The sequence below is a fragment of the Ornithorhynchus anatinus genome, chromosome 8 (genome assembly GCF_004115215.2).
Source record: "Ornithorhynchus anatinus isolate Pmale09 chromosome 8, mOrnAna1.pri.v4, whole genome shotgun sequence".
In the NCBI taxonomy this organism is placed as follows: Eukaryota; Metazoa; Chordata; class Mammalia; order Monotremata; family Ornithorhynchidae; genus Ornithorhynchus; species Ornithorhynchus anatinus.
This window is the reverse complement of record NC_041735.1, coordinates 28,706,550-28,718,931: the sequence shown is the minus strand read 5'-3', so window position 1 is coordinate 28,718,931 and position 12,382 is coordinate 28,706,550. Positions and strand designations below refer to the sequence as shown.

General features: G+C 48.2%; 1 protein-coding gene across 3 annotated transcripts in view; it reads left to right on the top strand.

The window, feature by feature from the left end:
- Nucleotides 1–12,382, top strand: part of LEO1 (LEO1 homolog, Paf1/RNA polymerase II complex component) — a 37,715-nt gene that overhangs the window by 8,145 nt on the left and 17,188 nt on the right. For all 3 annotated transcript variants that reach the window (XM_029070944.2, XM_029070943.2, XM_029070945.2), the window contains exons 4-7: nucleotides 3,429–3,523; nucleotides 4,527–4,672; nucleotides 7,764–7,848; nucleotides 8,621–8,715. In XM_029070944.2, the coding sequence (XP_028926777.1) occupies nucleotides 3,429–3,523; nucleotides 4,527–4,672; nucleotides 7,764–7,848; nucleotides 8,621–8,715 (421 nt within the window). The remainder of the gene's footprint in view (nucleotides 1–3,428; nucleotides 3,524–4,526; nucleotides 4,673–7,763; nucleotides 7,849–8,620; nucleotides 8,716–12,382) is intronic.

Genomic DNA, 12,382 nt, shown 5'->3' with positions numbered 1-12,382 from the left:
TTTCATTCCTACCTGCTCTTCCTGAGTTTCTTCCCGTTTTATTCAGACCGTTTTTCCTGTCAAGGTCATTTGCATTTTTATTCCTGACTGCCAGCAGTATGGCATAGTGCAGAAAGCCCGGGCCTGGGAGGCAGAAGGACCTGGTTCTAATTCCGGCTCCGCCACTTGTCTGCTGTATGACCTTGGGCAGATCACTTACTTCACTGCTCTGTGCCTCAGTTCCCTCATCTGGGTTTTACCAGCCTTGTCCAGTGCAGTGACCACTATAAACTCGAGAAGCACACTCTAGGTTCTTTGGTCCAAGTCATTTGGTAAAGATTTGGAATGGGACTGGCCCTTGGGTTCAACCAGTCACAGCATCACCCGCAGGGCGCTCATTTCCCCCAAGGTGACAACCAGTCTACTGATAATTCTGCTTTGGCTTTGCACTGACCTAATAGTTCCAGGACTGGCTCCATCCTTGTGCAGAGGAGCTTCTCCTCCTGCCCTGCAGCTCACAAAAGTCCATGGTCTCCCACTATGCCACCGTTCCCTCAGAGAAGCAGCGTGACCTAGTGGATAGAGCACGGGCCTGGGAGTCAGAAGAACCTGGACTCTAGCATCATTTGTACCCGAGCCCACCCCTTCTTCAACTCTTCCATCTTTCCCAGCAGTATCTCTAGAGGAGATTACCTGCCTTCTCTCAAAATTCACCCCCTCCATCTGCACATCTGACCCCTTTCCTTCACCCCTCATCAAAACACTTGCCCCGTCCCTTTTTCCCTCCCTAACTGCCATCTTCAACTGTTCACTCTCCAGTAGCTTCTTCCCACACTGGTTTTAAACATGCCCATATCTCCCCTATCTTAAAAGAACCCTCCCTTGATCCACGGCTCCCTCCAGTTGTCTCCCCATCTTCCTCCTACCATTCCTTTCCAAACTCCTTGAGCAAGCTGTGTACAACCGTTATCTCAAGTTCCTCTCCTTGACCCCCTCCAATCTGTCTTCCATCCCTTTCATGCCACAGAAACCACCCTCTCAAAGGTCATCAATGATCTTCTTGCCAAATCCAACAACCTCAATTCCATCCTAATCTCCCTCTAACTCTCAGCTTCCTCTGACAGTGTCGACCCCCCCCGAAACGTTCTCCAATCTTGGCTTCACTGACACTGTCCTCTCCTGGTTCTCCTAACTTTGTCTGTTCATTCTCAGTCTCTTTTATAGGCTCCTCCTCTGCCTCCCACCCCCTAACTATGGGTGTCCCTTAAGGTTCAGTTCTGGGTCCCCTTCTATTCTCTGTCCACACCCACTCTTTTGGGAAATTCATTCGCTCCCACGGCTTCAACTACCATCTTTATGCTGACACCCAAATCTTTTCCAGCCCTGATCTCTCACCGTCTCTGTAATCTTGTGTTTCTTCCTGCCTTCAAGACGTTTCTAATAATAATAATAATAATGTTGGTATTTGTTAAGCGCTTACTATGTGCCGAGCACTGTTCTAAGCGCTGGGGTAGACACAGGGGAATCAGGATGTCCCACGTGGGGCTCACAGTCTTAATCCCCATTTTACAGATGAGGTAACTGAGGCACATGTCCTCCCATCACCTTAAACTTAATATGGCTAAAACTGAACTTCTTATTTTCCCACCCAAACCCTGTCCTCCCGCCCACTTTCCCATCACTGTTGACGGCACCACCGTCCTTCCTTTCTCTCAAGCCCATAACTTTGGCATTATCCGTGACTCCTCGCGCTCTCATTCAACCCACGTATTCAAGCCATCGCTAAAATCCTGTCAGTTCTACCTTCAGAAAGTCGCTAAAATCTACCCCTTTCTCTCCATCCAAACTTCTATCACATTAATGCAAGTGCTTATCCTCTATCGCCTTGATTATTGTATTGGCCTCCTTGCTGACCTCCCTCTCCCCACTCCAGTCCGTACTCTGCTGCCCGAATCATTTTCCTTCAAAAACATTCAGACCATCTTTCTTCACTCCTCAAGAAACTCCATTGGTTGCCCATCCACCTCCGCATCAACAAAAGCTCCCCACAGTTGGCTTTAAAGCAGTCAATCACCTTGCCCCCTAGCAACGCTCCTACTGTAACCCAGACCACACACTTGGTTCCTCTAATACTAAGCTTCTTCATGTACCTCGATCTCTTCTATCTCGCCTCCGACTTCTTGCCCACATCTTACCTCTGTCCTGCAGCTCCCTCCCTCTTCATATTAGACAGATAATCGCCCTCCCTGACTTCAAAATCTTATTGAAGGCCCATCTCCTCCACGAAGCCTTCCCTGACTGAGCCCTCTTCTCTTATCCAACCCCCTTCTGCATCGCCGTGACTTGCTCCCTTCATTCATCTTCCCTCCCATTCCCACAGTACGTATGTATATATCTGTAATTTATGTATATTAAAGTCTTTCTGCCCCTCTAGACTGTGAGCTCATGGTGGCGGGAATGTGTCCGTTTGTTTACTGTATTGTACTCTCCCAAGTGCTTAGTACAGTGCTTTGCACATTTTAAGCGTTCAATAAATATGAATGGATGAATGAATTTGTCCTCTGTGTGACGGGTGAGTCACGTAATATATCTGTGCCGGAGTCACCTCATTTTTATAATGGGGATTAAGATTGTGAGCCCAAGTGGCACCTGGACCCTGTCCAGCCTGATTACCCTGTATCGACCCCAGCGCTTAGAACAGTGCTTGGTGCATAGTAAGTGCTTAACAAGCACCACTGGGGAAAAAAAAGAGAGAGAGAGATAGCTTTGCCTTGGAACCAGGGAGGAGAGTGACGTAATATGGCAGAAATGTAAAAACTTCAGTTTTGAACGCATCTCTCTGTCTCTCTCCTCCTCTCCCTCTCTTTCCCTCTTTACCCCCACCCAGTCTCCACTCCAGCTCTTAAAAAGTACCCCCTCAACTGCAGCCCAGGTCCAGGCCCCTAACACACCTAATCAGCAGTATTTGCCTAGACCACCATTTCCAACTTTTTGAAGAAAACCAAAAGCCTTTCTGAAGTCTCGATAGAGTATATCTACTGTCTCCCCTTATGTGAATGGACTCTCTAACATAGATGGCAGTTAAGGGTCCCAGCATGATTTGTAAGTTTTACATTAGTGCCCTATGCTCTTCCATGTATATAGGAAGAGACTTGTTTTAGTTCCTTAGGTTTTTAAGTTAAAGCCTTGTCCTGTTTAACAAAAAAGCTGAGCCCACAGTCCCCTTTTCCAAACCCGAGGCTTCTGTCCTCTATTAAGCCTCCAGAATGATGGCCCTGGCTCTGAATCTCCTGTCCTGTGGCTCTGTAATAATACCTGCCGGTTCTTTCAGTACCCGATGATGCAGGGGATCAGGACCCTGCTGATTCAAGCAGCCACCCATCTGAGGCGAGCTGAATCCCCGGGGTGTCAGAATGTAAACTCTGCTTGTTTATTTCCCCCTCTCAAAGACCCCAGTGGAGCCATGGATCTCTTCGGAGGTGCGGATGACATTTCCTCAGGGAGCGATGGTGAAGATAAACCACCCACTCCAGGGCAGCCCATTGTAAGTACGACTCTTAGGCAGAACTGGGCAGCGGGGCCTAGTGCATGGAGCCTGGGAGTCAGAAGGTCCAGGTTCTAGTCCTGGTTCCGCCACTTGTCCACTTCTGAACTTGGGTGCGTCATTTAACTTCTCTGTGTCTCAGATACCTCATCTGTAAAATGAGGATTAAAACCGTGAGCCCCGTTGGGGACATGGTCTGGGCCTGAACTGATTAGCTTGTATCTACCCCCGTGCTCAGAACAGTGCCTGGCACGTAGTAAACGCGTAACAAATGCCACAGTTTTTAAACCGGCTCTCAGAGTATGGGGGAGAGAGCCCTTCAGGGAGCACTGTTTCCACTGCAGGGTTTGAACTGGCGACGGATAACTGGGGCTCTGTAGGATTAGGGCATCAGCCTCCAGCCTCTGGTCCTCACCCTGTGGGCTAAGGGGATCACCTGGTGGGAGCGGTGGAAGGATCGGGAATCTGCAGGTTTGTTTTATATATATATGGAATTTAAGTGCTTACTCTGTGCCAGGCACTGTACTAAGCGACGGAGTAAATAGGAGCTAATCAGGTTGGACGCACAGTGCATGTCCCACATGAGGCTCACAGTCTTAATCCCCTTTAACACATGAGGGAATTGAGGCACAGAGAAGTGAAGTGACTTACCCAAGGTCACACAGCAGACAAGTGGCAGAGTGGAGATTAGAGTACAAGGTCCTCTGACTCCCAGGCCCGTGCTCTAGCCACTAGTCCACCCTGCTTCTCTAATGGAGGTGGATAGACTCCTCCATCAGTTGTAGGGGACAGAATTATTCCGTCAAAGGACGGACTGGTTGCACCATTCTTTGACTGGATATATGTTTTCTACAAAATAAATAATGGAGTAGACTTTTGTTGTGGGTGTTGCTCTCCCAGACAGGAGGACTGAGACCACTAAAGAGCCTTGGAGATTCTTTCTTTTGCTGCATCATTCAAGCTAAATCCAGATTTGCTCCTCCCTCCCCCCCCCCCCCCCCAGGATGAAAATGGATTGTCCCAGGAGCAGCAGGAAGAAGAGCCTATTCCCGAGACCAGAATCGAAGTGGAGATACCCAAAGTGAACACTGATTTAGGGAATGACCTATATTTTGTTAAGCTGCCCAACTTTCTCAGCGTGGAACCCAGGTAACGTAGATTCTTCCAGTGGGGGGTAAACGGGTAAAGCCAAAGTGCTGTTATCTTGCTCACAGTTTCCATTTGGGGGATTTATTATAATAATTGCGGTGTTCGATCATCCAAGTAGTTAACTACTGCATCGGACTCCTCCTCGGCCTCCCCCGTTCCTTGCCACTTCTGGTCTCTCCCCTCTCCAGTCCATACTGAACTCTGCTACCCAGATGATTTTTCTGAAAACATTCAGCCCGTGTGTCCTCACTCCTCAGAAAACTGTAATGGTTGCTCTTCCATTTCTGCGACAAACAGAAACTTCTCATCCTTGGCTTTAGAGCATTAAGTCAGCTCTCCTCCTCCACCTCGCTGATCAATTACAACCCAGTCCTCTCACTTTGCTCCTCTAATGCCAGCCTACTCACTGTACCCCAGACTTGTCTGGCTCACCACCACCCTCTTGCCCACATCTTCCTCCTGGCCTGGGACTCCCTCCCACTTCATATCTGACAGACCATCTCTTTCCCCACCTTAAAATCACTAAAATCACACCTCTTCCAAAAGGCCTTTCCTCACTCCCCATTCCGCCTACTTGCCCTCTCCTCGGTATCGCCTCACTCACTTGGCTCTGTACCCCGTAAGCATTTGATTCTCACCCCAGCCCCACAGCACTTTTGTATGTATCCATTTTCTCTATTTTTATCAATCATTCGTATTTATTGCGCGCTTACTCTGTGCAGACCACTGTACAAAACGCTTGAATGTCAATGTATGAGGGTCTAGCTCCCCCTCTAGACTGTAGGCTCTTTATGGGCAGGGATCGTGTCTACTTACTATATTGTCCTCTTCCAAGCTCCTGATAAAGTGCACGGCACCCAGTAAGCGTACAGTAAATACCATTGATATGTACCGAGAACTATAGTAGGCACTGAGGTAGATACAATATAATCAGGTTGGACACAGTCCCTGTCCCACGTGGAACTCCCAGTCTAAGGAAGAGCGTTAGCTCACTTTTTTGGCAAAAGCCTCTCACCCAACCCAGTCTCCTTTAGAGAAGCAGCGAGGCCCAGTGCATCGAGCCCGGACCCGGGAGTCAGAAGGATCTGGATTCTAATCCCAGCTCCACCACTTGTCTGCTGTGAGAGCTGGCCAGGTCACCTCACTTCTCTCTGCTTCAGGTACCTCATCTGTGAAGTGGAGATTACGGCTGTGAGCCCCATGCAGGATATGGACTGTTTCCAACCTGATTAGCTTGTATCTACCCCGGTGTTTGGTAACAATAATAATAATAATAATGTTGGTATTTGTTAAGCGCTTACTATGTGCAGAGCACTGTTCTAAGCACTGGGGTAGATACAGGGTAATCAGGTTGTCCCACGTGAGGCTCACAGTCCTAATCCCCATTTTACAGATGAGGGAACTGAGGCGCAGAGAAGTGAAGTGACTCGCCCACAGTCACACAGCTGACAAGTGGCAGAGCTGGGATTCAAACTCATGACCTCTGAGTCCCAAGCCCGTGTTCTTTCCACTGAAGCCACGCTGTTTGGTATAGTGCCTGGCACCCAGTAAGTGCTTAACAAAAACCGTTCACAAAGGGGCAGGGGAGAACAGGTATTGAATCCCCCTTTTACAGATGAGGTACAGAGAAGTTAAGTGACTTGCCCGAGGTCACCCCCCTGACAGCAGAGCCAGGATTAGAACCCAAGTTCTGTGACTCGCAGGCCCATCTTCTTCCCATTAAAACTGTTTCTCATGACATTGATCCAACCTCTCCTGCTCCATCCCTCTGTCGTCTTTAAACTTTCTCCCCCTTTCTCCCTCCCTGCTCCATCCCCATCATGGCTTTGAAATTGTTGTTTCTCCATTTCCCTCTGGCTCTTGTGCGCTTCAGTTGCAAATGATATGTTGTAACACTGCCGTTTATGGGCCATTTATCTAAATGTGAAACTTTTTAAATCAAGGATGTCTGAACCCTTTATTCTCTAGGGTGCCTGACTTGCTGCATTCTAGACTGTAAGCTCATTATGGGCAGGGAGCGTGTCCAGTAATTCTGTTGCATTTTACTCTCCCAAATGTTTAACATTGTGATCTGCACATAGTGAGCGCTCAGAATTGATTCCTTGGGCATACTCTGCTTCAGGGCATTGAAACATTACCCAGTGGCCTGAAAGAGCAGATCTGCTCTCCCAAAAGTGCTATTTTGGTCCGGTATAAAATTCCCAACTGCCCTGGGACAATTGATCTCATTGCCTATAAATATTTCTTTCACTTTCCTTTTCCCCCAATAATATAAAAGCCGTTACAATTTTTTCTGAAGTGAGGGTATGTGGGCTTTTAGGTCGATTATTCAGCTACCAGTGTATACTTTCGATACTTATTTCTGCTGGCTAAAGGCATATGTTATTACTGATCAAAAACTAAATCCATCAATCGGTGGTAGCGAGTGTGTACAATGTGCAGAGCACTCTACTAACTGCATGGGAGAGTACAGTATATGTTCCCTGTCCCCAAGGAGCTTACAGTCCTTACAGGATTATAATGACATTAAAATAAATTATGGATGTGTATGTAAGTGCCTTGGGGCTGAAGGTGGGGCGAATATCAAGTGCTTAAAGGGTACAGATCCCGGTGTGTAGGCAGAGGGGAAGGGGAGTGGGGAGATGAGAGCTTAGAGGGGATGTGATTTTAATAAGGCTGTGCAGGTGAAGAGAGTGGGAGTCTGTCGGATACTAAGAGGGAGGGAGTTCCAGGCTGGAGGGAGGATACGGGCAAAGGGTCGGGGTGAGGTGGACGAGATGGAGGTACAGTGAGTCGGTTGGTTATAGAGTATCAGAGTGCTTGGGCTGGGTTGCCTGGACAGCAGAGGAAATTTGTGGGCTGGAGTGGGAGACACAAGAGGCAGGGAGGTCGGCGAAGAGGCCGATAGAGCAGTCAAGGGTTAGGATAAATGCTTGGATTAACGGGGTATGTCGACGCTTACGGGCTTGTGGGAGAGGGTGGATAGCGGTTTGGTCCACAGTGATGGGAAAGACGGGAATACTGTTAATTGTTCAAATGACAAATGGCAAGTATTAAGAAAGGCTAAGAGGTTCTGTTTTCAACTTTACAGACCCTTTGATCCTCAGTACTATGAGGATGAATTTGAAGATGAAGAGATGCTGGATGAAGAAGGCCGAACCAGGTTAAAATTAAAGGTATCGTCCCTGTTGGCTTTTAACGTGTTTTCTTTTCTCTATGATCTTTTCTTTGTCATGAAACCTCAGTTATTGATCACCTTGGAAGGCTCATTTTGTCCAACGCAGTGGCAGTTCTGGGCCCATAATGTTGGTAGCGCAGGGCAAAACTAGCCCCCGAGCCGGCCCCTTGCCCTCTCACGTTGGGCCGCCACCCCCTCGGAGAAAGCCCGGTCCCCGTCACCTGTCCCACAGCCCCTGGCGGTAGGCAGGGGACCCGAGGGTTACCTCATTCATTCATTCATTCAGTAGTATTTATTGAGCACTTACTATGTGCAGAGCACTGTACTAAGCGCTTGGAATGGACAGTTCGGCAACAGATAGAGACAATCCCTGCCCAACGACGAGCTTGCAGTCGAATCGGGGGAGACAGGCAGCAGAGCAAAACAGAAGGAAACAAAAACAAGATAACATTATTACGATAAATAGAATGAAGGGGATGTACACTTCATGAACAAAATAAATAGGGTAATAAATAATATATACAAATGAGCACAGTGCTGGGGTGGGGGGGGAGCAGAGGGAAAGGGGGCTCAGCTGAGGGAAGGGAAAGGGGGAGGAGCAGAGAGTGGAGGGGGAGCAGAGGGAAAAGGGGGTAGCTAAGTCTGGGAAGGCTTCTTGGAGGAGGTGAGCTCTCAATAGGGGGCAGCGACCTCACTGACCTCACCTTTGGGGGCAGAGACGCTTAGAACCCGGTTTTGTAATACGCCATCGTCGTATTGCCTCATCGCAGGTGGAAAACACCATTCGGTGGCGCACGCGACGGGACGAACAGGGAAATGACATTCGGGAAAGCAACGCTCGGATAGTCAAGTGGTCCGATGGAAGGTCAGTCACTGGTGGAGGCCCGCGGGTAGCAGGCAGTGATGATGATGATGATAATAACTGTGGTATTTAGCTTTTACTATGTTTTAAGAACTCGTCTAAGCTCAGGGGTAGATACAAGGTTATGAGGTAGGGCACGTTCCCTGTCCTACCTGGGACTCACGGTGTAAGGGAGAACAGGCGTCGGATCCCCATTTTCCCGATGAGGAAATTGAGGCCTTCCCCAAGTCTTTAAGATGGCTGAAGGTCCAAGGATCAGGCGGAGCTCGGGACCCAGGTGTCCCCACCACTGATTCAGTCGTATTTATTGAGCGCTTACTGTGTGCAGAGCTCTGTATGAAGTGCTTGGGAAAGTACAATGTAAGCAATAGAGACATCCCTGCCCACAATGAGCTCACAGTTTGGGAGTGGGGAGACAGACATCAATATAATTAAATAAAATGACAGATATATACATAAGTGCTGTGGAGTGGGGAGAGGGGGTCAGAGCAAAGGGAGCAAGTCGGGGCGACGCGGAAGGGGGTGGGAGATGGGGAAAAGTGGGGCTTAGTCTGGGTAGGCTTCTTGGAGGAGATGGGCCTTCAGTAAGGCTTTGAAGAAGGGGAGAGAGTAATTGGAGGTTTGAGGAGGGAGAGCATTCCAGGCCAGGGGTAGGACGTGGGCCAAGCTGAGGAAGCGGGGGTGGAAATCTCAACCTGGTGCATCCCCCACCTCCTTAGAATTGGGGAGATCGTTAAAGGGGGACAAAATGTAACTTTTCTCTCTGATGATGATGATAATAGTATTGAACGCTTACTATGCGCCAAGCACTGTTCTAAACACTGGGGTAGATAGATACAAGTTAATCAAATTGGACACAGTCCCTGTCCTACATGGAGTTCACACTCTTAATCCCCATTTTGCAAAGGAGGTAACTGAGGCCCAGAGAAGTTAAGTGACTGGCCCAAAGTCACACAGAAGACAAGCGGCAGAGCCGGGATTGGAACGCAGGTACTTCTGACTTCCAAGCCCGTGCTCTATCCTTTAAGCCACACTGCTTCTCTTTCTAGATCTCCAATGATCGATCTCTTTCTTGCCAAATCCAGTGGGCTGTTCCCCTTCCTGATCCTCAGTCACTCGGCTGCCTTCGGCACTCTCGACCACCACCGTCTCCTGGGAATATTATCCAGCTTTGGCTTCACTGGCGCTGTCCTCTCCTTGTTCTCCTATCTTTCTGGCTGCTCATTCTCAGTCTCTTTCGCGGACTATTCTTCTGCCTCCCACCAATCTAACTGGGGGGGGTCCCTCAAAGCTTAGTTCTGGATCCCTTTCTATTTTCCACCTGCACCCACTCCCTTGGAGAACTCACTCGTTCCCATGGCTTCAACTGCCTTATCTATGTAGTTGATTCCCAAATCTATATCTCCAGCCCTGATCTCGCTCTTCTGCCATCTCATATTTCCTCATACTTTCATAACATCTCTACTTGGATGTCCCATTGGCACCTCAAACTTAAGATGTCCGAAACGACTCATGTTCTTATCCAAACCCTGTCCTTCCCCTGACGTTCCCATCACTGTAGACCGTACCACCACCCTCCCTGTCTCACAAGCACATATCCTCTCATTCTCTCTCATTCAACCCCCTTATTCCATCTGTTACCAGATTCTGTCAGTTCTCCATTTACAATATTGCTAAAAGTCTGCCCTTTCCTCTCCATCCAAATGTTAATCCAAGCATTTACTCTATCACTCTTTGACTACTGCATCAGTCACCTTGCTGGCCTCCCTGCCCTCCTGTCACTCTCCGCTCTAGAACCTCCAGTGGTTTCCTATCCACCTCTGCATCAAACAGAAACTTTTTACTACTGGCTTACAATCTAGCTCTCCCGCACCAACCTACTCACTGAATCTCTATCCCGTCTGTCGTACCGCCTGCCCCTTGCCCATTTGGTCCAGATCCTCTGGTCTAGAACCCTTTCCCCCTTCGTGGTCGATAGACCGTCACTCTCCCCATCTTCAAAGTCTTATGAAAATCACTCCTCCAAGAGGCCTTCACCAGCTAAGCCCTTATTTCCTCTGTCCCTTTCCCTCCGCCATCACCTTCGAGCTTGGATCCGTACCCTTTGGGCACTTGGGATTCACCCCATCCTCAGCGCCACAGCATTTACGAGCATATCTGCAATTTATTTTAATATCTCTCCTGTAAGCTCCTTGTAGGCAGGGAATATGTCTACCAGCACTGTTACATTGTACTCTCCCAAGTGTTCAGTACAGTGCTGTGCACATAATGAGCACTCAGTAAATATGATTGATTGATCCAGCAGGTCTCCAGATCTCTGGTACATCCTTAGCTGAAATTTAACATTGTTGGAAATAATTTTCACTCTGCGCTCTTGAAAGTATCTTAGATTACGAACGTGTCACTGCGGTTTCTTCATAATCTTAATTGTAGGGCGCTCGGTTTATAGAAGAGTTTTTCTTAAGCTTGCTTATATTTTTAAAGAATCTTCCTCTTTTATCTCAACCATGGGGATGATTTGGGGTTAGACATCCTGTTCTTGATTGAGTTTCAAAGATTAGTGAAGAATTTCATCGCTGGGTTGGCTAAATGTGATTTTGGACCACCATAAGGGCAATTTCTGTAAGTAAAGGAGTTATTACTATGAGCCGGCCCCCCATCTGGTCCGTGTGACTCACCGGACTGCTGTGGACTGCTGCCATGCTGATGTGGCTGGGAGAAACTTCTCTGAACCTCTGTCCTTGCTTGGTGACTAATGTTTCTTTATTGACAACTCCCATAAGTGATGGCATTTTTGTTCCAGTTCATCATCACCAAAGATTATTAAAAGCCTGCTTTGGCCAGAACATTGTTCTTGGCCCTGAGGGGAATAACAAAAGATGAATAGGGTGACATAGCTTTGCTCACAGAAAGCTTCCACCCTCCTGAAGAAGACAGACAAATACAAAAAAACAAACATACACTTAGATCAAAAGTGGTTATAAACTCACCTCTTGGTATGTTAACCTGGTTATAGCATCAGGTATTCACACAGAATGCAAGCGGAGTCAGAGGTCTTGGGTTCTAATTCCCACTCCGCCACTTATCATGAGTGACTTTGGGCAAGTCACTTAACTTTTCTGAGCCTCAGTCCCCTCATCTGTAAAATGGGAATTAGGACTGTGAGCCCCAAGTGGGACAACCTGATTTCCTTGTATCTCCCCCAGTGCTTAAAACAGCGCTTGGCACATAGCGCTTAACTAATACCATCGTCATCATCATTCACCCCCCTCCCCCACCATAACACTTTCAGGTAAAACCCCGTTAACTTCATTATAACCCTGTTCGGCAACACAAAACAGCACAGGAACTGGCGACAAGACACACGGGAGCACAGAATAGAAATGGACATGCTTAGTTTCCAGGGATTGACATAAATGCAAAGATAGCGTCGTCCGGGCTTCCAGCAGGAGCTCAGTTAAAACAGACGAGCTTTGAATGAAGGATGAAGGGACGAAGCGAAGATTGGCAGAATGATGGGAAGAGGGCAGGGAGGGTCAAGGGCAAAGCCCAACGACGTAGGGGGGACGCGTGAGCTGTGTTGAGAGCAAGCCAGGGAGTCGGAGAGGACTTGAAGCCGATTTTATTCTTTTGGCAACGGGGAGGTAGGTGAGGTGGTGGGAATGATACT